Genomic DNA, 25108 nt, shown 5'->3' on the forward strand with positions numbered 1-25108 from the left:
TACTGTGGTGGATATCGTAACATTTGTAAGTATTTGATCTTGCCTATAACTTATGGTTATTGTAAAGAAAATATTATTATCATTACAATGATTGACTTTACAATACACTGAATTCTTATATTAAACCTTTTACTAAATAATAAACAATTACAATTATTGTAATCAATAATTAATAAAATAGAACATTAAAAATGATTATTTGTGAAATGAAAATAAAAACTAAAAGAAATTGTTAATATAACAATAAATTAAATCTCACTGAGAATTTGTTGATTTCATTATTTCCACTGATGATAATTGTGTAAGTAAAGTGATAATCACTTCGAAATCACATGAAACAACTGGTAAAACATTTAAGTTAGATAATAATTTATCTGAAAATATCCACTGTATAGAAGATACCTATAAAGCGAAATAAAGGAATTAATTTATTTAAATAAACTGAAACTAAAATCACTTGTTTAATGATAATTAATTCTATTAAAGTTTATAATCACCTCAAAGCATTTATAACAGCATATTCATTTATTTAAACACCAAATATAAATACGCCACATAAATCATTGGATATGCATGAGGGATGGAATACTGTACGGGCACCCAAACCGAAGCAGGTGGTTTTATTAGGAGGCCATTAACCCAGCCTTTGACCTAGAGGTCTAATCCACAAGGCAGTGGAGCGACGTTAGAAAATGCAGACCAATAGTAGCCGGTGACCAACAATAGGTTCATACGCCTTTTGTTGCATCAGGAACCTAGAGCCTATGTGCACCATTGGTTTGGAACTAGGGTTTCCAAACTCCCCTAGGTGAATCCTCCATATCCACCAACCCGATTAAAGCGTCAAACATACGCTTTTTGTCCTCTAGATTTCGTAAACACCCCTGCTGCGAGGTGGTGATCATCACATGATCACAATAAATAACATTTGCGTGTATCACATTGGTGCAAAATTGAGCATATTGACCGAATATTTTTTAGAAATTATTATTTTACATAATCATACCGATATATTTTTTAGCTGAAAAATGCACAACATGACTACGTGTATTGAACTTCTTTATACATATTAAAATAAAGCCTCTAGAAAATGAAAGAGCATTCAGCGAAGAATAATTTTTATTCGACGCAATCATTTACTCAAGCTGTCTATTCATATTTATAGTTTTTTGATAAATATATGTCTGTAAAAAGATAGAAAAGATCACATCATAAAGTGATTCGAGATTTTAAATATGAAGTGAAGTTGTGTAAAAATCAGGGGGTCAGATAAGAATATAATGATGAAAAGAATTTACGGGTCAAAACTATGAAAGATAATTGTCCGCTTGACATACATGAAGAAAAACGGAAACCATAAAGGTCATAATAGTAACTGAATAATAATCATGGAAAATTGTTAAAGGATAATAATAAGTGATTACGGTTTAAATTACAAGATAGTAATTTAAAAAATAAACGAAGCATACTACAGAAGGGAATTAGCGCCAAGGAAGGATGAGCGGTCGGACGTATCGTTTTTGCGCGCAGAGTCCAGGCTTGGAGTGGGGGATCACCAATGCCTCAGTAGTGCATACGTTTTTGATCCGACCTTACTTCGACCCAGTTCCTTCGATTATGTGGATTATTTTAAAGGAAGACTCCTTTGGAGCGACGTGTCCAGAGTTGATTAGGTGCTCCTGTATTGAACTGGTGACTGTTTCGCATTCTCCTTTGAAAAGCCACGCCGGGTATTGTTCTGAAATCAGTTTGGGAAGTGACCAATTTGACCTGTCCAACAAGAGTAAGTACATTTATAAACGCATATTGATGTGACCTAAGACAGGATTTTATCCGTGGATGGTAGGCCGGTTTGAATGTACGAATGTACAGCTTAAGTAAATGATTTCGTCGAAAACATTTTATTCGCTGAGTTTTCCTTATTTCTATTCAATGGCACAATGGGTTATTTTGAGAAAAGGTTTACTTCATTGAATGTACAGACAAACATATTCAAAAATATTTTTTTCAATGAACATTATTAAAAACGTACAGTTTTTTGCAAACGTTGAGCTAATGGTTCAGCCTGTCCAGGTGCGTTTAATCTTTGAATAAGACCAGCTAAATCAGATCTTAATAAAGCAATAGAATGTGTTCCACGATATAATAAATCCATAGCTTTACCAATTGGTTTTGTATTTAAAAGACATGTAGCAGAAGCTACGGGTGATTCCGATGATAGATTTAAATAAGATAATTCTGAAGGTGGATATGTACGTGTCGGTGTAATCATAGTATCGAATGCCATCCGAAATAAACCACCAGATTTATAACGTCGAGAAGCCAATGAAAATGCACCAACAGATATTATATTATGCGAGGAAACTGAATTTTTTAAAGAAAAGAAAGAAACAGACAAATGAAGACGAAATCAGAATGGAAAATTTCGAATAAATTGGACATTTGGAAAAACCAAGAAATCTTTATGTTTATAAAATCTGACATATAAGTAGGCTGATTTGTCGTTCAACTATAAAAATAACATACAAAATAAGTTGTGGCATAACATGACAACGAAAGACGGAAAAATTAATAAAACGAGGACAGAAATGGGGTAATAACTAATTGAAATGAAAATCTAAACATGAGAAATACCATATACAGGGAACGAATGAAATCAGAAAAAGGAAAATCATAGAACGTGTCAACTCTATATTCACAGCAAAGTAAAAAAACGAGTGTAATTGACACTATTTTTAGTCATATCACTGAAACAGTGATTTATACTCTAGAGCTTAATTCGTAAGGCGCATATATATCTGGTGCCCCCTTGTATCAATATTTATGTATTCAAATAAATAAATTCTAAAATAATATATTAACGTTAAAATTTATGAGCAATCGTCAGTAACACATTCACTTTCGTACACTAAAAGTTATCGAGGGAATATGTCTATAATCTGACTGATTAATTAACGTTGCCAACTAATAAATAGTAAACAACACATTTATACTTTTAGTGAATTTCTCGTTCAAAACAGACACATTCTAGGTCTAATTTCACAGTGTATCTGTTATAATTTCTCTTATTGCTTAGTAGTTTTGGACACTTCACTCGATAAGTCCCCAAATCTGAACACAGTTGAACAGGAACGAAATTATATTCCAAATAGCAAGGGTAGATGGAACTAGGAATCACAATGAGAGAAACGTTAGTATATCTACAGTTTTTGCGTAAGAAGATTCTAAAATCTTCTCCAAGTGTCCACTAGTGCTGATTGGGTAAGAAATAACCAATCAGCGTGCTACACCTTAAACCTGTATGGAAATACTTTAATTAAATCTATATTCATGTGTTCAACTAACTCATTACTTTGTTTTACTTCTGAGATAATGTACAACTGCGTGGGTTTCTAAACTTAAAAAATAAACACTAGTTCCAATAAGAATAATTTAGTTCATAATAAATAATATTAATTGCTCTATAGATAAAGATCACGTTATAAATAACACAACTACATAATAAACAATAATAATTCTTTTTTTCACACAATTACCTAAAATATTTTCTACCTTCAGGAGAATAGCACACTAATTAAATATGGTAAGATACAGTCAATGTATTAATTTATAGTTCAATGTATAACATCGAAAATTTCCAACTATTGATCAACCTCATAGATCTAATCTACAATTATCCATATGACTTAAGCTAACATTCAATAATTAAGAGAAACTTATTTTATTTCGGTAAACATCTCAAACAACATATATCAGTATTACTGGAATTCAACGAGTTATCTTCTCTTTCCACAATTAAGCAAACGTCCTAAGATATTTTTTTCTTTAAAAACTAATTACACAAAAATCAAGGTCTATTACATTTATCATAACTGACCACTGAAATTGAGAAAACACCCAGATTGAATTTTAAGAAGAAAATATCATTACTACCACTTAATGTTGTGTAATAATCTACAATGATGCTTACATCCCAACAAAATAGTAACTCAGAAATTATAACAAAATAAATCTACATCTACTGATCAAGTATAAATGACATACTGAATTTATGATAATGAATACAGTACTTACTTGTTTATTTGTGAATAATCAACTTAATGACTCATTTCTATTATTATTTATAATATGAATTAATTCATTAACAAATGTAGATCCATTGCATCAAGAAATATATTTTAAACCCTAACTATTCTAAGAAACCTAATGATAGTGTTCATGAGTTCAGGTGCTGAAAACAAATTGAGTCCATCATTTAATGATTGACAGTTAAATATTAAAATCCTGCTGAATTATATCATTATGCCTAGCATAATAAACAACTATTTATTAAGCTAAAAATAAGAAAAATGAATAAACAAAATAGTTTCAACTTCAAATATCATATAGTCTTACTCATTATACAGTTAGTCAATATTCCTGATCCTAATAAATATAAATAGATTCAAAAAAAAATATATATATATATATAAAACCCGGAGACTAATGTGTATTAATTGAAGTCATCACTCCTGAAAATTACCCAAGCACTTTCTGGAAAAGGTGAATACTCAATAGTTTGAGCAGCTTCAGAATTTTCTAATATTGATATGCTAATAAAGTACCCATCATACGATCAGACTAGTTAGTTCCGGTTTTACTTCCGAATAAATATCAAAGAAGTGAAATACATCCATGATAACTTATAATTCCATTACAGATTTTATGCTAGAAAAGTGACTGATCTGAGTGCTTCATCCATTTCTTATATATAACATAATTTTACTTTCAGACCAGAAGTCACCTGAATTATATGATGCAGATCTACACAGTTGATCGAAGAACTGAAGTTAAACAAAATCAGAGATTTCTATCACTAGTTTTTCCGTTGAAGATTTATTGTTCTGTCTACAATACTCACTTGCCCAATATATGTTTATGTACTCAAATTTCAGTGGTATCTTAACTGCGTAAGGGGTAGTGGTACTAAGGGAACGCCCAAACCGAATTAGGTGGAGTGGAGTTCGAGCCTATGAAATAACAGTTGAATGTATTCGCTTTAAGACCCCCATCCTATCCACTCAACATTATTGAATAATGTAGTAACATTCTGTAGGGATCCAAAATATTGTTAAAACCTATGGAATCAGTGTTTAGGCTAAATTCAATATGTTAATAACATCTGTGACACAAATCTACACTGACTAGAATGTTTTCTCTGCCTTTTAAATCAGGTAAGAAGGTCAAAATCAAATTTAACAGTGCTAAATTATCGAAACCTTCAGGATGAAACTGAATTCCACTTTGTTTCAATCAGCGTATGATTTCTGTTCAGCTACCAATAAATGAAGAATTTGCCTTTCAATAGCAGACGTGATTATCAATTGTGTCTATTACGATAATAGCTAATTTCCAAGAACAGATGAAAACAAAACTAATCGGTACAAAGAATCACATCACAGTAGAAATACCAGTTTTATTATTATTTTTCTCACGTGATACATTATAAACTAAAAAATAACAGTAACATACTCTTCAGCCTTACCTAGTTGGCCGTCTACATCCGTTAAAGCTATCTGATTCACGTGAAGATTGGTCGGAACAAAATCATAGCGAGGATTAGCACGTTCATTAGATGATTTGAATAGAGGACCTACAGTATCAGTAAAGTTTTTTTGCAAATCAAACAATTTTTTTGGAAAACATAATTTATAAAAAGTAAATCTATACGAATATGTTGTAGTGCTTGAATTGAAATAACTTTTTAACAATAATTATATACTGGTTTACGTTATACTAGTTGATTTCAACTCAGCTGTCAAAACTGATCTAAGATAAAACAAATGGAAAGTTGAATGTGAAATATGTACGGTATTGTTAATAAAAAGAGGATTATTGAAAAGTGGAATATGTTAAGTGAGTACCAGAAAATTCAGACTCAACATTTTTTAGCAGTTATGATTTACACCTAATGGTGCTCAAACAATCAAGGCATAAGTACAAACTGACACTAGAGAAAAAGAATATCTCAACCAATCATCCAGCCATACACAACGTAGAACCTGCCACATGTGCACATCGGAACAAGATGTCATATCCCATTAGCACAAGATGAAATTATCAAGAAAAATCCTTCAGTAGTGAATACAGCAAAAGTATTAGAGGTAGTAGAAAGTACTAGGCATCGGATCTAAGATTCGAGAAAATATGGAATAGTAGTTACGGCAATCACACGGACGCCGCATCCACCTACATGGTTCAATAAACAACAAGTGTCTTTGTGGGCTGATGTGATGTGGTAGAAGTACTAATTACTTAATAGTGATTTTGGATGACATGGTACTGATAACTTGGTTGATAAGTTTATGACCTATCATTAACTGAGATATTTACGACACATGTTACGCAAGCTCGGTCAAAGGTTACCTCAGGGCTTCTGGTTGGTTAAAACAAGAATACAGACCAAACAAAAGCACCGATCCACAAAATTGCTGAATCTTATATGAATCAGAGGTGGATAAGCGCTAGTCGGGATTTGTGATCTGCCGTAGCATACATGGTGAGGCCATAAAAAGCAGCTCGGAGACGACTTTACAGATTCCTTTTTCTTCTAGGTCATGAATATAGTACTATTTCGTACATTTCCACTTAAATTCACTTTTTTTCGAATTTTTTTAAGATTTAGTTCCCTACTATTATCAACAGTTCGTTTTCCAGGTTAGATCTATTCAGAAATCAAAATTTTATTGTTCAAATTCGCTTGTATGCAAATAATAAGCCAGTAGGGATAATTGAGACACAATTACTACTAATGTGATGAGCAAGAATGATTAATAATTTGATTATTCGTTTAATAGAAATATACACCAATTTCTAGAAGATAATTTATTTGAAAAAGTGGTAATCCTTAACAACGATGCACTCAAATAGTAGAAAGAAAATCATATTAATCTTAAAATTACATACAACTGCAGAAATCCGATTTATCTATATCTAGCTAATAAAAAATAACAAACACAATCCTGAAGCCTTTTTGTTCAATAGACTGTGTTGCGCAGTCTTTACACCATCACATGTGGATACGAACTCCCACTGTGTAAAACATCATTGGAAAACCTAGATAATTAGTTGCATTATGGTTGTTTAACTAGCGAAAATTTAGCTAAGTCACCGAGGATATGTATACGAAAAAATTTGTATATTAAAACATACAATATATCCAGATACACTCATTGTATCCTACTGGTATATTGAATATTTTATTACGCTATGCTAGTCAATAACCTGCATACTTATATTGTTTTTTAGTCTATATTTCGATACCTTTCTTCTATTGGGAAAAATAGCGCCAGACTACACCAATGTATGTTTTCACTGAATTTCGTATGGCTCAGTCAATCAGTTAGTGGAGTGAAGTTTAAATCCGTTGTTAACAATAAAGACAAAGCAATAACCTGAGATGCGTGTTTCGTGTCCAAAACACTTGATTTTTAACCTTTGGACGGTGAATTCGAACCTAACTTCACTAAATATAGTTTAATCAGCTGGATATCACTACTAGCTCTTACACACACAACACATCTAGACATAAATAAAGTGGACGCTTAGGAAATAAAGTATGGTCGACTTATTCAGATATATTCACTCTAAAATGGATTAGTCAAAGGAAATCAAAGGAAAATTAATCTGTTAGCAATTTTCATGACACCGCCAACTAAAAGTATGCTACCTCCAGCAAAAACTGATAGTATTTTCACTGTGTTTTGTTGCTAAAAAATAACAGACTGAATTAAACAACAACAAGGTAAAACCTAGCAAAACAATATACACTCTTCTGTCAATACAAAACAGTTAATCAAAATACGTGAATGCCTATTTAAAACCAGGAATAAATGTGAATACATATAGTCGTTCCAATGTATATATATATATATATATATATATATATATATATATATATATATATATATATTTAGCACACACCAGTGTAATCAACTAAATTTCTTAAATTAGCTTCATACTGTTCCAATGTTTGTTTCATGCTAATCATTCGTTCTTTTCGCAGGCTTTCAATAACAGGTTTCGACTGGCAAAAAAAATAACAGTGAAAAAAAGTGAAGGTAACTTTTTGACAAAGAGAAGAAATACAGAAATAAACTTTTATCATAAAAGACAATTAGTATCTTTCCTACGATCCAGTATTTAAGGTTGCTTTTTGGTCGGCTTTCATTTTTGTTGCCCAGAACAATGAAAGCTTTACAATGAAACAACATCCAATTTACAGAAATACAGCATCACTAGAAGTATCGACCAGAACTAGAATTCGTAACAACAAGGATTGAATTACGACAAAACTTATACGAAAAAACAGCTGTAAGTTGGAAAATACTGGAATTTCTGAATAATTTTTGGAGAGAAAGCACTTCGTAGCCTAGATATCCTTGGGTCTCATGTTATGACAAAGTTGTTGCCCAGAAAGCAGGATATAAAACACGTCTTGCTTTGATCATTTATTTATCTCTAATAAGTTCTTTCCTGACTCGATGTGACTTATGATCCGAACAGATATTGTAAAAGTTGGAAATGATTTTCCGAATTATTAATTATAATTTTTCTATATAAGTTACTAAATTACTATGCATATATATTCCTTTTATCATAAGCATTCGGCTAACCTACAAAGTACTGTTGTACAACCTAATATTCCTTATTTTTTGCCAGTCTATTATTTGCAATCTCTCCTGCCCATAACCACTTTATGCTTCTTTATGTATAACCGTTGTTTTTCTATGATTCAGTCCGGTATGTTTGTATGTAAAATACGTGTTTTTAAAATATAAATCTAGTATAGAACAGGTTGACTGTTGACTTCTGGACCCAAAGACAGGCCATGATAAAAAATTGCGGATAGTAAGCCGGTAGGAGCCTAGCTGTTGACTCAGATTATTAGTGCTGGTCGGACGAGTAATTGGCCACGACAGAGACACCAAGCCATTGAGTAATGGTAGACGCGAAATCGATCAAATTAAAATCGAGAATCTGATTGATGATTTAGCACATTATTTTGGTTAGTCGTCTATAAGACACAACAATTTACATAATATCTGACCTTATAATAATGATTACATGACTTACAAATCCACATTACGGAAAATACATACGAAGTTCAAAGTAGATTGATTTATATCAAAATGTGATATAACCGTGATATAAACGAATACAAAAATGGTAAAATACTGCCTAGATTTATAAACAAAAAAAATACATGATATTTGTCTTCCACGAACTATATTCTGTCATCAAAGTTTACCATACATCTTGAATGTGAGTGTTTTCCTTGCTTTACCAAAATTAAAGAATGATATATAGAAACTAATGACGCACACATTTTAAACCCCAAATTTAAAACGAAACTTACAGATCCAGTTCGAGATAAAGAGTCATATATCAAATATTCGGACTGAATTAAAGTTTTTCTATAAAAAATATAAAAAAGAATATTAATGTAAATATATTCTAAATACCTTTGATTTCTACACTAAATTCTAGAAAAGCACAGACATTCATATTGAAATTATCTTTGTGCATAACCTATGCTATAACACTTGTACAGAATGGTAGGTTACCAAAGTCTTATCTAAATCAGAGCAAACTCGCGAATAGAAATTGCAATATATGACAAGATTACTTTTAAACATTTGTGCACAACATGATAATGTAACACGGGCTCACATTATGAAAGAATGTTAGCTGACATTGCGTTTTGAATCGATATCTTCATCTTGATTGGCTCGGTTTTATAATATAGTTACAACATAATCATCACAATACTATTCACTACTAGATTACAGTTATGCACATGTACGTATTCTGCCTATAGGAAAATAGTTGATTAATACTTTAGTTCTACAAAGCTTATAACCAATCTTAGCTTGCTAATAACGTTGAAAATGTCGCTCAACTATCCAGTAATAGCTATCAATTGATTTTATCTAAATGATATATCGAAAATTATATAGATAGTTTTGATCAAGTCAAAGATCTCGGCTTCCTACAATACCTAGAATAAACGGACCTTCTTCATAAAAGAACTAATTGCAAACTGTGAAGACATTAAATTATTTCATTTCATCAAATTTTAATTTTCTGCGTAAAAATACAAGTGGATAAAAGAGTAGTTTTAAACTTAGAAATTTAAGTTGCCTTTTGGGGAGAATCCACTTTATTAATAGCTATATATAGAAAGCGTATTACATCATTATTTATGTATATACATTTTTAACTTCAGTACCAGGCCTTATCCCTCCGAAATAGACTGAAGTTAAATTATCAAAGCTATAGATTATAATTAACGACATAAGTGATAAACATTTGTAGTAACCTGTCTTGGTCATAAATATTAGGTTATATTTCCAAAAAAACAATACTATAAGTCTTGATTCCATAACTCTTAATGGAAACAATGATGAAATCTCTCTGATCATTAATAGTAGCATATTTTCAGAATGACCATCTATAACTATTTATGCATTGTCTAATCAATAAAAGTAAATCTGTTATATCCGAGTGGAGATTAAATTACAGGTAACTCCCGAGGACTATTCATGGACTAATATTCTATAAATATTCTTATTGTATAACTACTCAACAATTACACTATGTATATTTATATTCCTTTTACGATAAGCTTTATTTTGACCTATAATTTATTATTATACGATTTACGGTTCTTAATCTATGCTCAGTCTATTATTCACTGTCCCCCTCGTGCACAGCCACTTTTTGGGCTTATTTGTGTACAAATATTATTTCCTATTTTATGGTACGTTGTGGTCTGTCTGGTTGATATATAAACCGAGTATGTTTGAAATAAACGATCTGCTCTGATTCGGAAGCTGGTATCTTGTTCTGGACTCAAGTGGAAGGGGCTCGTAGGACATAGGACCAATAAGGACACTAAACTGCCCACACCGGTTGGACGTCATTGGTTGGCCTAGTGCGAAGATTCGTATAAGTCGTATCCGGATTGGTCGATAGGTCGCGTGATAGCAAAACAAGACATCCAAGGTCGTAACAAAATCATTAAGAAAAAGGGTCAAATAACTGACCTCTTCATTACATATTTTGACCATAACAAATTGACAGTGTTGAGTGAAACAAAAGCAACAAACGATACTAGTAATTTAAACTTACAGATATTCTATCGGAAAAACATAGCATAGCTTTGATTCGCCCATAAATTCAATAATATGCATTGTCTCACCCATTGAATCTTGGAATTTATATCGTTTAGACAATAGATTATCACATACTGAACGTAATGACAACATATTAGCATCAACCTAGAAAAATAATCAAACATACGATTAATTCACAATACAAAATTAAGAATATTCATGACAGTAATATAATAGAGTGACCATGTACATATCGGTTTAATAAACTGTAAAAAAATAAGTTCTGTCAAGCAAACGACACCATCAACACAAGATCAAAGTAATTAATTAAAGTTATGAAACAATCGGAAAATTTTTAATTGAGATCCATGAAATACGTGATGGTATATTGCATATGGTATGAAATCGACAGATAATATATATATACTAGACATTCCAACACCACAAACCAATTTGTTTCTTATTTGCTTATATTAATAGATGGATTAGCATTGAAATATGTTACAAACAACGATAATAAACCAATCACCGAAAATAGAGGCTCAGTGAATAAAACACTTGTATTTTTTAACCATTAAGTTGCATATTTAAACCATGCTGTATATGGGCACCTAAGTAGTGCTACCTAGTCGTACACAGAAAAAGATGAACATCAACCATAGTATAAGATTATAATTATTATTCTTTAATTTGACTAGACAGCAATTGATTTTAATTAACAAAATAATTTTTTGTAGAGATACATGAAAGGAAACAATATAGTGTAAACACTAAATGAAATACAAAACATATAATTTACAATGAATAGTTGATTATCAATGTTAATAATAAAAAAATAATGTCTATATAATCACATCAGTTAAGAATCACTAAGGTATAATTTTTGTTAGTTTAACACTTCAAATTTTAATAGATTGACAAATACAACAGTTGAAATCATGAGTCAATTGAAGCTAGACTACCATGGAAAACCTGGAAACACTAGACGGTCGTTTCGTCCTAGTATGGGACTCAGTAGAGTGCATCCGAAATCCCAGCCCCCGCGAGATTCAAACCCACAACCTATCAGTCTCGCGCGCGAGCGCTCACTCACTGAAGACAATGGAGTACGGTGACGTAATGTCGTGGATTGGTTGAGGTTAGACATTAACACCGTTGGATGCCAGTTCAGTGGTCTAACGGTTAAGCGCTCGCACGCGAGACTTATGGGTCCTGGGTCCGAATCTCGCGGTGGGTGGGATCGTGGATGTGCACTGCTGAGGAGTCCCATACTAGGACGAGACGGCCGTCCAGTGCTTCCAGGTTTTCCATGGTGGTCTAGCTTCAATTGACTCATGATTTCAGCTATTGTAATTCCTTGAGGTTTAGATGGTGGTTGGAGGTAGTCAACAGGAAACCCTGGACTCAGGTTTCGTGCCACTTGGCACTCGTCAGTAAGGTGTACCTGTAATCTTGAGGGAACTGATGCTCCCTGGCGGATTCGATCTCGTATCACCCAGCTTCACAGTCAGAGACGTTACCACTGAGCTATCCGAGCCGCCACTGACCTCCATCTAAATCTCAATATATAGTGCCCGCAGTGTCGAGTCACCTAGACTGGTGGCCACATTGCAACATGGTCGATAGCATTCGATCTGCACTAATAAGGACTAGACAAGCATGACATTGATCACCACCCAGTGATCAATCAATTGTGATTATTGTAATTCCTAAAATCTCCACAAAACCCCTTCAGATTGACAAATAATTAATTCGACTAAGACATTCTATGGCTTAGGATTATGCGACAATTTCTTATTCTTTCTATACGATGTAAAATTGTTTCTCTTCTCTTTGTTATCTTTTTTTACTTGAACTTTCATTTAATTGACCTTTATTAGTTTTCATATAAAATGTCCTGACAAATATATGCATAACCAGATTGTTCGAAGTATATAGCGCAAATACATCACATTTTTAGATCAACCCCGTCTTCTCATTGTTCTATCGAAATTTATAAAAGAAACCAATTGCTTTAAGACTTAAAAGTTGCGCAGAACATGTGATTGATAAATCGATTTATAAAATATTAACTAAATATTATTATAAATAATAAACATGAGAATTCCATATTACTATCAAGTGCTAACAACTGATAGATTCAGAAATTTTGACGTCTACACTAGATATACTGATAGTAAATTTGCGTGATGATTGTACTTTTATATTGAAAAAAGGACGATCTGATTAAAATCTTATCTACCAACACGTATCTATTTTGCTTGAGGAAATAACAATAGATACTTAAAAGTATCGAAATACTATCAAATTATCTTGGAAACTTACTGAACGCGGAAAAAGCATTTCATTATGTTAACAAGTAGTAGCACATATAGAATAAATGAATTGAAAAAGAGAACATTTGTGCAAATAAAATAAAGAAACCACCTAAAACAATTTCACTTATTGTTTTACTTGTATCTTCCCATTGTTATTTAGGACTGCAATCGATCAGTCTTGTGTTGGCATATATGCATCCTGTGCGGATCGCCTCGATATAGCCTTAAGTCACAAGTTTTTTAAACAAAGATGGATAATGGCTAGCAATGAAAACAACAGTAAAACAACACCAAGTGAATTTAAACTCCACCTCATTGCACAAGCAGGTGGCTAACAGGAATCAGTAGCTAAGTGGATAATGCGATAGTGTTTGAAGCGAACGGCACTGGGTTCGAGTCCCGGAGTGAACACCAACTCTGGGATGCAGGTACATCCAGCTGACGAGTCCCAAATAGGACGAAACACGCGTCCTGGATTCCACTGCTAGCCGCTATCCATCTTTGCTTAAAAACCACCTAGAACAAGTTTAAAAACATTCAGTGAATTAATTTTTAATTTTCCAACACAAAATTCAAAATATCCTTCATTGTAACATTGGGATAGAGACTATATAATCACAACTCATTATTCAACACAATATGTTTAGTATATAAATCAGTAAATAAATACACTCGATTGTAGCTCATTCGAGTGTATGCCCGTCTTAACAGTTCATACACAAAAAAAATCAAAAATCACATTATTATTTTCAGAGTACTTCAGTAGACAACAGAATAAAAAAACAGTGCATGAAAAGAGATAATATTATGCATTACCTTAGCTGCCGTGGGATCTAATGGCTTTTGTTTCCTTGATTGCACAACTATTGATGGAAAAGTCGTCTCTAAACCCTCATACTTCACAGGTATTGGAGAACAATCATCACGTAATGGGAACAGAAAAGATGAACTATCCAATAATACTTTTATTGTTGTAATTGTTTCACCGATTAAAGCGCTCTAAATAAAATCCGAAAATTCGAAGAAAAAGTAGTTAAAATCTTTTTAGTGATTAAGTCCAAATAATAAACAACCAATCTAATTAGAAAAAATAGATTAATACAACTCAAAGTAGAATAACATTTAAGTAGCTATATCAAAATTTAAAACTGAATTTCACTGGAAGGACAATCATTGTAAGTCTAGTAACATATTACATAATGAAATCAATTCGCATTTATCACAGTAAAGTGTTGTGTATAGTCTTTCATATTTCCTTTACGTATTATGAGTGTCACTTATCTATAAAGTTAGTTGTTTGCTATGTAACATAAACTTCTCACAATGAAGACGATAAAATATAGACAATATGAAATAATGTATACTATTGACAATGGTTAGATAAGTGAAATAAAAAATAAAATCACAATAACACGTTTACAAGTATTCAATTTGAGCATTCCCAACAAATCTGTAGTAATCAGTATAAGATTGTGGAGATTGTTGAGTTCTTAATTGAGATCATCGACCGATAAATGTTAGACCACCATTGAAATTCTGGAAGCACTGGCTTTCAATGATGGTCTAACATTAATCAGTTCATGATCCCAATTAAAATTCTGTGGTAAATATTTGCATAAAATGAAAAGATTAACTAACTTACTACACTTGATTTTACATCTTTAATATCAAATAAACTGAATCGTATTGAATTGTTCTCATCAATTAAATCGTGGCGTAGAAATATTGTTTTCGAAAAAATTGGGTTCCGAGAGCACTAAATATGCAATGACAACAACAACACAATAATAATTATTTTGAAAAAACGGTTTTATAACTAAGATGAAGCATTAACATTAAACAATAATGTGGTACTATTAACCTATGTTACCATGGAAATTTTCATCTGTATAACTAACAGTGTTTTGTATGGGTAAATGAAGGATTGGTTTGGTACAGTATGGTGAGGTCAATGAATTAAATTTAGGTACTTCTAGAGATAATCATTTCGAGAAGTAAAAACCTCTTAAGCTCTTACATATTATCTAAAATAATAGAACCAACGGCTGGGAAATGGTGATGTTAAGAGAAATTCATCCTACTGAAATAAATGTTACGAATATGTACTAACTGTATTAACTAAAATACATCTAACCATTATCTACTAAACTATGTGATATCAACTCGTGTATGAGTAAGTATAGACAAAAAACAAACTTAACCGGATCAAGAAACAGGGATCAATTAAAAAAGTCAAAAATTCAGATACCGAAATGGTTAGGTACTCATGGATATTTCAAACAACAATTATCTAATAAAAAGATCAATAAACTTGGAAATAACAAGGCAAATTACATCATAATTTTTTTAAAGTGAAAAGTTGTCAGTAGGGAAAATTATTTGTCAAAAATCTCTCTCATGTGACCATTTTTTACTTAATTCACTAACGTCAATTAATGAACTTGTTACAAGTAAACATTTGTTGGACATTATTGCGATTATTTTACTTTGAAAAGTTCTATCAAACCAGGAACATCCAGCTTATTCCATAAGAAATTTCCATCAAAAATCAAAAAGAAAAAAGTACAAAACAGAGAGTAAGTAAACACATATGTATACGACGATTTCATATTTAAACCAATAGCTGAGACATCAATACGAGAAAGGGGGTTGTTAAATTTCAGTTTTCTAATTATTTCAGCGTGACAATAAGAGAAATAATTAACTAGGTTCCATAAAACACATGGCCAAAATCGATATTCTAATATTGACATAGTCTTAATAATATGAATTATTAATTTGAAGTTAAGATATTTACCAATACATATATTTCTATCACATTTATTTTTTCTGGATTTAAAACAATACTCTTTAAATATCATTAGTAAACTAATCAACCTAACGAGATATCACTTACAGAATCCATAGGAATTCTTAAGGAATACACAGTTGCCACCTTTTAAAATTTTATTACAACATAAATGTGACATAAGTTGCTTGCTTGATCCTTCTGTAACCTCTAGATTGACAAGTATTTGCATTTAAATTGTTCTAATTTTTAGAAGATACGAAAAAAATAAGGAAAAATAAGGAAATTGGGAAATAAATTGACATATTCCATCAATTTATCGCGGTTCATTACCAGGATAGTGACTTGTATAAACTAGACATCATTGATGAAATATTTGATGAGAACATACAAGCTTATTACACCAAGATGTGATTTTTAGTACTAAATTATCCCTAAACTTTAATACCACTTTAATACGACTGACGAAATCACATGAAATACACTGAAGATTATATGAAAAATACAGAATAAGAATCAGACCATTTTTGTCTGATAAGTCTAATATTTTTCGTTGGAAATCTATCAATTTGATTTTAAGTATAATATCCCGCAAATCACAGTCATTTGGAACAGGAATATTGGATAGATTACCAGCATTTCAAAACGTTTAATAACTTTTAATTAGATTGCCATGTATCTAAGTTCATTGGCATACCTATATATCAACTAACTACTATTAAAGACTCAAAAATTGTCAAGTTTCAATAAAAATATGTGATGTAGGTTCCCTTTGGATGGTAAACACTAGATTTGCCTTTTAGATGATTCCCATTTTCACTTTTGATTACCTGCCCAGTATACTTTATTTAAGCTTTCTTTATTTAGGCAAAGGCTTATACACTACTTTTGCATATATCATGGAGAGTTATTAATATGTTTAGCGAAGAATTATTTAGCCAGTTACCTTAGTACACAAATTCACTGATCAATCATCACAATGGTTTACTAGTTTATAGCACGGATGTGACACTGCTAACGAAGATGAAATACGATACTAATGGTCTATACGCAATGTTCGTAATGATCTGACGGAAAGTCTGATCAAACTCGAAGATAAAATAAAAGCACTCAGATGGCAATCAAAAACGAATTATCTTAACAAAAAACAAACTAGTTTATGAATACTAAAATTCACTTTTTAATCATTTTACAGCTATTTTCATAAAATCCAGTTTGATCAACAAACAAGATTCCTACTTGTTTTTTCACTTACATGTAAAGTAAAAAAATTAAGACAAAACGTAATAGGAAGTTACTAATCGAACAAATTACTTCAATTATCTCAGTTGCCCCAACTGGAGTCCAATTACTCTTCAGTGAAGTTGATACAGAAACAAATAGACAAGTATTAGGAAGCTCATTAGGATGTGCCATATCTCCAATATTCAGGCATTCTAAAATTGAACATAATCACAAGGTACTTTTTTAGTAAAAACAATACAGATCAGTAACAAAGCAAGATTAGATATGGAATATGAACACTTTTTCCATAATGAGAAATCAACAAACTTTAAGTTTTCCAAACTACTGTAGGATATGAGAGCTAGAGTACATAAATATCTGTTAATTTAAAAATTGATCGAAACATTTTCAACAACTCCATGCATTCAAGTAAGTCTCGGAATAGAAGTCAGTGTCGACCCTTCTGTAACTTTCTTTTACTTTCTTCATAAAAGTAAGAGTAAATTCTTTAACTCAAAGAACCCTTTCTGGTTGTATTTTTCTTAAATGAGTCCCTATAACAATCTGGTTCAAGCTTTTTCATGGAAATATCAGTATGTATATACTATGGCAGTAGCTTCGCACCATTGTTCTATCGACCTGGCGCATATACGAATTATCTGAACCTGCGGTTCCTCTCGTACTTGAGAAGAGGCTACATCGAAGCACGGCAAGACTTCCGGGGCTCAATAGTTGCTTTTGCGGTTGTTCGTCCTTGATTTTACTTCCTGTCTGGTGATTGCTGACCACCTATGTACTACATAGCAATGATTGATTATTCCTTTCTCAGTTGTTAGGGTCTATTTACAGCCTGAACATGGATATTTATTCAGGTTATTTAGGGAGTTTTTTATTTATTGGAGTTTTAATTTCCATTATAGGTTGATTGTATTCGGGATGACAAGGTAGGATATGTTTATTAAGCCAGCCCAATGTCTTATAAGTCTTGTTATAGTCAGTTAGAGGACAGTTGTAAAGGGCTTCAATATTAGGTCTATTTTGATGGTCGTTTCTGTAATGCCTATTCATTTCTTTAATTGTAGCAAACTTTCTATTGCAAATTTCATTTTGATACATGTGATTAAGTCGGTATTTTCCTATTATCTTAGAAAAATATTCCTGGTATGCATAAATTTTAACCTTGCTGGGCTGGTTTATCTAGTTTTTAGGTAGTCGTTCGCCCATTTCCTCAATGCCTTGATGTAGTTGTCTTAACCAATCTTTAGTATGGGCTTTTATATTTTTGCATGGATTTTTAAAGTTGCAATTTGAAGACCTCATCATTAGATTATTTGGTCTTTTGTGTGCAGTATACCATAGATTTAGTCTCGTTTGCATGATTTTATTGGCTGTTAGGCAAGTTTATTTTAAGTTTAAGTTGTTCGATAGTAAATTATTTTCTATCGACTATACCTAAGAACATTCGTCTTACTGTGTAGAGAACCGTTTCTAATCTAGTCCAGTCTCGTTTTCTTGGTGCTATGGATTCTAGTCCTTAAGTAAGAATGAGTATAATTAGAGAATCCACCAGTTTGAATTTAGTATTAAGACTAAGTTCTTTAGATTTAAGCACTAGTCTAGTCTTAATTACCTCAGTTTTAGCTTTTCCTACGTTATAGGTTATAGCGTTATTTGGGGTTCCTTTGTTAATTATAGTGGAGCCAAGGTAATGGAAGGTTTCTACTTTCTATATCTCTTTTTTGTCCATACTGACAGTTGATAAGCTGTCCTTCTTATTTATTATCATAACTTTCGTTTCGGAGATTGATATCTTCATACCAATGCTAGTTAGGTGCTGTTGTACGTTGTTTAATGCTTTAGTAGCCTCTTCCATAGTATTAGTGATTAGACACAAGTCATCAGCATATTCTAAGTATTTAATTATCTAAGTCCTATTATGCTGATCTTCTAGAGTTATCCCTTTTGAAGTTTTATCTATAGTTTGTTCTAATATATTTTGAAAGACTAAGTTGAAGATAGCGGGACCTTCTTTACTGCCCTGCCTGACTCCCCTATACATTGACAAACTTAATTATGTGTTCCTTAGATAACCCTTAGGGTTATCTAGTAGTTTAGCCATACGGGAGTTTATATTATTAGATGGGCATGTTTTAGCTAATGTGTCTAAGATTCATCATTTAGGTATGGTGTCGAAAGCTTTAGTTAAGTCCATAAAGGTTAGAAATATGGTACGGTTTGTATTTAAAGCAGTTTGGATTATTTGCCTTAATGTTGTTATTGCATGGGTTGTAGCTAAGATTTTCCCAAATTGAGTTATTGGAAGTTAACTATCATGAAAGACCGAAAACTGAATAGTGATCCATTAAGAGAATCGTATTGTAGCACAAAATCAATTTTTCTCCACATCTCTATCTATACATTTAGTCCAAATGTGGTAAGAAATGAAAGATCAATTTCTACGTCAACCAATAACTGAATTTGATGGAATGATGAATTAAATAGAACGATTGAGTCTACATATATGGACCTACTAACAGTAGATAAATTTCTGTAGCAATCAGTCTTCAGTTGCACCAAAACGTTCAAAACACCGAGAAGTTACAAACAACCTGAATAATATCTAGATAACGTCAGTTGATAGCTACAAAGACAATATATATTGTTTAGCCAGTCAAATAGAACGTCTTAAAAGTGGTGAAGTGATATAAAACACTCTTTTAAAAAATTTTAAAATTTACAAAAATTGTTTGCATCTCAATAATTATTACCTAATTTTACTGAATATACGTAGACCATCTAAAGAAGAACAATTAGGTATCGATTGGGATCCCTGGTTTCAAGACCGCTTACGAAAAATAACAAAAACTAATCACGAAGTTAAATGCATCTTTAAATGCACTTCGTTAATTATGACAATAGATCAGTAGACTTACTCAGCATAACTTCAAGTCCCTCGTCATTCAATGAACCTGAAATGAAAATAAACAAAAATTAGTCCATCGATCCACACAATAACATCGCCTCATAAAATATACACAATTACCTTCCTCAACGATAGTTGGTGGGGTAACTGAATTACTAGAAAATCCAGCTTCTAGTGGATCAGATCCTGTGATTCTCCGTATTTCATCACGAAGCAAAGTAAAACGCCGTAACCTAGGTGCCAGTTGTGCCTTGTTAAGGTGATGACACCACTTCTCTGCCTCATCTTCAGAACGAGCGACAAATACAAGAGGTTTATCACCGGAATCGAAATCTGTGCAAGTCGTTTAACTCTGAACCATAAAGTTACCTAAACGAAATGAGTAGGATATTTCTTCATCTCTAGTACGCGACACAGTGAAACGCTCTAACAGTACCACACCTGAGACTTCATTGCTTGTTCTATCGGGAAAACGGCAAAGAATCAAAATGTTTCCTTTCAACCGGCACCAGTGTTCAGAAAAAACTGGAAAGTAATTTATAGCCAATCAAAACTTACTACATCCACGCTTTAATCGCGAATCTACTTTTTGTTTCCAATAGAGGATGCCTTCAAAAGACGAATTCCAAGAAGGAGATACACACCCAAGTTCCTTTGAATTGACTCTAACAAAACGCGAAATAAGAATTATGAATACAATAGATAAGTAATAAGATCACATGAGTTTATACATAATAATAACTGAGAGAAACCAGAATACTATGAGCCATAACATAGAAGCCCACAACCGTGAACATGTAGTCGCAAAGGTCAAAAGCCGTTTTTAAGCAATTACTGTGGGACATAACAAGTTCAAACAGACAATTCAAACCAGAAATCATATTAAAAATACTGTCACTTCATATCGCAAACAACAATCCCATTTAGAGATCTTCAAATAAATCATCACTTAACTGATTAAAGAATGAGTTTAATGTTTATTTTAATTTTACTTTAGGTGTCTCGAGCGTCTTTAAGGGATAGAGCGACCAAACAAATACGAGTATTTAAATTATCTAGACTACTAAATTTTATTTTTGACTTGAAATGTCAAAGTAACAAACCCCATCAAGATATCATACGATAATTAAGTGGTGAAACCATGAAAACACGGAACACGCTAAAATGAACTTTAGGTTCCCAAACTATTTTGCAGAATCAAACAAGCAAGATACTTCAGGAAGTTTGTATATTATTTATGTTTAGTACGAGTAACAAGGTACTTAGAGTAGAGACCAGTAACTTCAGTTATCAAAACACTTTTAGGATGAAATATATAAAAAGACAGTTAATTAAAGGCTAAATGGCTATAACAAACTCATACTGTGTATGACTGATAAACATATATGACATGAATGTAGTTTTAAACAATTTTAATCAGCAGTCATAACTATTATAAGCAACCTGACTGGATAAAATAGTTTTCCACAGTGCTAAGATAAACAAAAAGCTTAATTGTTGAAGGCTATCTTATGTTTCCATTTTACTGTTTCCTGATATTTTTAAGCTTTCTGATATTCAAAATACCATACATTTTGATGTAGCTAGACAATATTTTATAGGTTCTCAACGTCAATTACCTGATCTTCTCATTCCATAGTACTAAAACCGTATGGACCTTATATAATATGTCTATTACAAGTCATAAAACATCATGTGGACTCTAACGCCTTCTATCACTGTTGGTGGCTATTTTCCCTCTTCTTAACAATTTAATCACGAGCATAAAACCTTATTGAGCTACCTTCACAAAAATAATTGGAAAGAATTCCGCAGTTGAAGTAAGTTTTCCATTAAAACTATATGGTAAGTATTATGAGATAAAACTTGATACATACAACGCAAAATGTAGTTGGTGGACATTTCGCAACTTCATCTGTAGCTCAGTCACAATTTCGAAAGTCGCTCTATTAGAGCAATTTGATGTAACAAGACAAAACTATTAGTCATCCAGACAAGCAGACTGATGTTCACTTTACATCATATTAATCCTTTTCTACACAAAATATTGCTGAACGAGTGAATACAGCACATAGATACTAAGTTACAAAGTAATTGATGCATGGCGGTCAAGGTCGAATGAAATGGTATATATATATATATATATATATATATATATATATATATATATATATATATATATATATATGATAAAATTTATAACTACATATACCTCATGTTTTAGCCATATTCTACGGTCTTCAGGCCTTTATAAGCGTAAATAATGGACAAAGTACACTTGAAATATGCGACTGAAGTATAAGAAATGGAACTTATAAGCTGGAAATTGGAAGTTCTTGTTTCGACCTTATAGTCACCTGAGAAAAGAGAAAAATTAGATAATAAGCTTAGCTGAAGGAAGTCTTCCAGAATATGTACCTTCCTGTTTTAAGGACAATCAGTCAATCATTTCAATAAGACGTTCTTTTAAACTAAATCCTACACTCTGTATTTTTGCTACAAGAGTTAAAGTGCATTTATATGCAAACATATCTATATCAGTCCTAGATAATGAACTTTCAGGCACTTTTTAAAGTAAAATTGATGAATTAACGGGATGTAGATTATCACGGTTAAAATAGAACACATTATGATAAAATCCCCCCTTTCTTAGCACTCTAAGAAATAAATTACATACTGCCAGGTTACACAGATGAAATTTTTGTTACGGTTTAAAATACTTCCACGGTGACTGGTGGTGGGGCTAATTTATGGACGACCTTTGTGCAGTGCTGAAATGACTTCAAAGCGTTCATCTATTGATTATGGTTAGGTAAGGGTTATAGATTAGTATAAGGACTTAAGAATAAGATTAACTGTTGAACGTTGAGGTTGGGAATAAGATTTGTTGTTTTCATCACGAGCTGACATCAGCTATAATGACAAAATGGTATTAAGCTGAATGAGTGAATGAAATTTGCACCCATAAATTATAGTCTCGCCCTTAAAGTCACTAGTTGAAACTTTACGATTTTGTTCTAACCGGTTGGACAGTTCCTAGAGCCCAAGCAATGAAGAAGACCAGAAGTGTGTGGAACTCCACCACAAGCCCAAGCATAAATGAGAAGTTAGTCATCACTCGCCAGATGCTTTACGGCTCTTTAAAAGAAGACGTACAGATTAGGATGAATAATAATACGGGGAACGAAGTAATTACTCCCGTTAAGAACTCAAGAAACCATTCGAATATAAACCTTAAAAATTTCAACCCAATAATATTCCAGCCCCCTAAACAAGCTGACTATAACTGAAAAATCCTACGTTATTGCGCAACCCATTACCTAAAAAAGTATAAATAATGTGTGTGCAACACAAGCCAAAATGAGAATGTTTAGAAAATTCTGAAAAGGAATCACATGTAAGTACATTTTGGGTTATGTGACGCAATCTCCCAGGCTCCCAACTTTGGGGAAAATCGAGTCGATTTTGGGGAAGCCGCTATAATAAATTTTGGGGAAATTTTGGGGAAATGAGAAAAAAAACCCAAAATTTCCCCTGACCTGGGGAAGTTTGGGGAAAATTTTGGGTAAGTTTGGGGAAAATTTTGGGTAAGTTTGGGGAAATTTTGGGGAAATCCCCAAAGTTAACTGAAGTTATTGGTAATGCAACTGACTACTGAATTCTTGTAAGTAGTATAAAACAATATACAAAAGAACAAATACACTACGGTGACGTCTGTTAAAGCCTGCGAAGCCGGGTGAAAGGGGAACGGACACGATAGTTATATCATTTTGAGGAAGCTTCCCCAAACCTTTGGGTTTTCCTGGAAAACTGTTTTGACGCAAAAGCTTCTCGAAAGCCTATCGACATCACGGAAGACCTAGGAGTATGCTTACGTACATTTCTTACTGCGACGTTTTATTACTTTTCGTCAATCGCGCATTGCTAATGAAACCTAATGTTAACCGATTTGTCGCGATTATCAAAAGACTGATTTATGAAATATATAAATGTTTATTACAGTTAATAAAATTACAAATGAATCATTTGTACAAAGTTTTTCATTGCGTTGTAACAGCAACACCTTACGTAGACGTAGAAATGTCATTGATAATGTTCTAAAAAATAAATAAATAAATCATTTGTAGTGTATAATAACGTGTCAAGATATGTGAAAGTTTGGTGATGTACCAACAGTATAACAATGTTCTTAATAATGCGAACAAAGAACTTACAGTTACGTCTGATAAAGCCTGCGAAGCCAGCTGAAAGGGAAACATACAAGAGACAAGTTATATTACTTTGAGTATTGATCACAAAGTCATAAGCTGTTACAGTAATTAAAGTACAGTGATTATAGTGATAAATATAATGAAAATTAACATCCTGTGAATTTTGGGGAAAACCCCAAAGTGAACTTCAGTTATTGGGAATACAACTGAATACTTCATTTTATTAAGTGGTATTAAACAATATACAAAACAGTAGGAAGGGGAACGTGTAGGAACAATGTGTGACAAAGTTAACATATGTATTATAACAAACAAATTAAGTAGTTTTAGCTCACCCTTTCTTTGGATCGCCATCCACGTTTATGTACTTTATCTCTTGCGTCATGCAAGAAGGCCTGGCTTGCTGTAGCCATGGCGTGCGTGATCTCCGTTTCCGAACAGGTCGCACTCCGGAAGTGTGAACACAAAGCACCTACAAATATGTTGAT

At 32.4% G+C, this 25108-nt stretch overlaps 1 protein-coding gene across 2 annotated transcripts in view; it reads right to left on the reverse strand.

Moving 5' to 3' along the window:
- INPP4B_1 (Inositol polyphosphate 4-phosphatase type II) overlaps positions 1–25108 on the reverse strand; it is a gene marked incomplete at its 3' end in the record, with an annotated part of 49702 nt that overhangs the window by 20259 nt on the left and 4335 nt on the right. The window contains exons 7-20 of one of the 2 annotated variants that reach the window (XM_051215846.1): positions 22622–25092; positions 20968–21074; positions 20779–20934; positions 20530–20742; positions 20420–20455; positions 17577–17698; positions 15117–15230; positions 14291–14473; positions 11173–11321; positions 9398–9455; positions 7963–8065; positions 5525–5632; positions 2033–2364; positions 260–402 (exon numbers count right to left, since the gene is read on the reverse strand). In XM_051215846.1, the coding sequence (XP_051073720.1) occupies positions 260–402; positions 2033–2364; positions 5525–5632; positions 7963–8065; positions 9398–9455; positions 11173–11321; positions 14291–14473; positions 15117–15230; positions 17577–17698; positions 20420–20455; positions 20530–20742; positions 20779–20934; positions 20968–21074; positions 22622–22626 (1829 nt within the window). In that variant the 5' untranslated portion in view covers positions 22627–25092. The remainder of the gene's footprint in view (positions 1–259; positions 403–2032; positions 2365–5524; positions 5633–7962; positions 8066–9397; positions 9456–11172; positions 11322–14290; positions 14474–15116; positions 15231–17576; positions 17699–20419; positions 20456–20529; positions 20743–20778; positions 20935–20967; positions 21075–22621; positions 25093–25108) is intronic. The other variant, XM_051215847.1, reaches the window with a different exon arrangement.

The sequence above is a fragment of the Schistosoma haematobium genome, chromosome 1 (assembly GCF_000699445.3).
Source record: "Schistosoma haematobium chromosome 1, whole genome shotgun sequence".
Classification (NCBI taxonomy): Eukaryota; Metazoa; Platyhelminthes; class Trematoda; order Strigeidida; family Schistosomatidae; genus Schistosoma; species Schistosoma haematobium.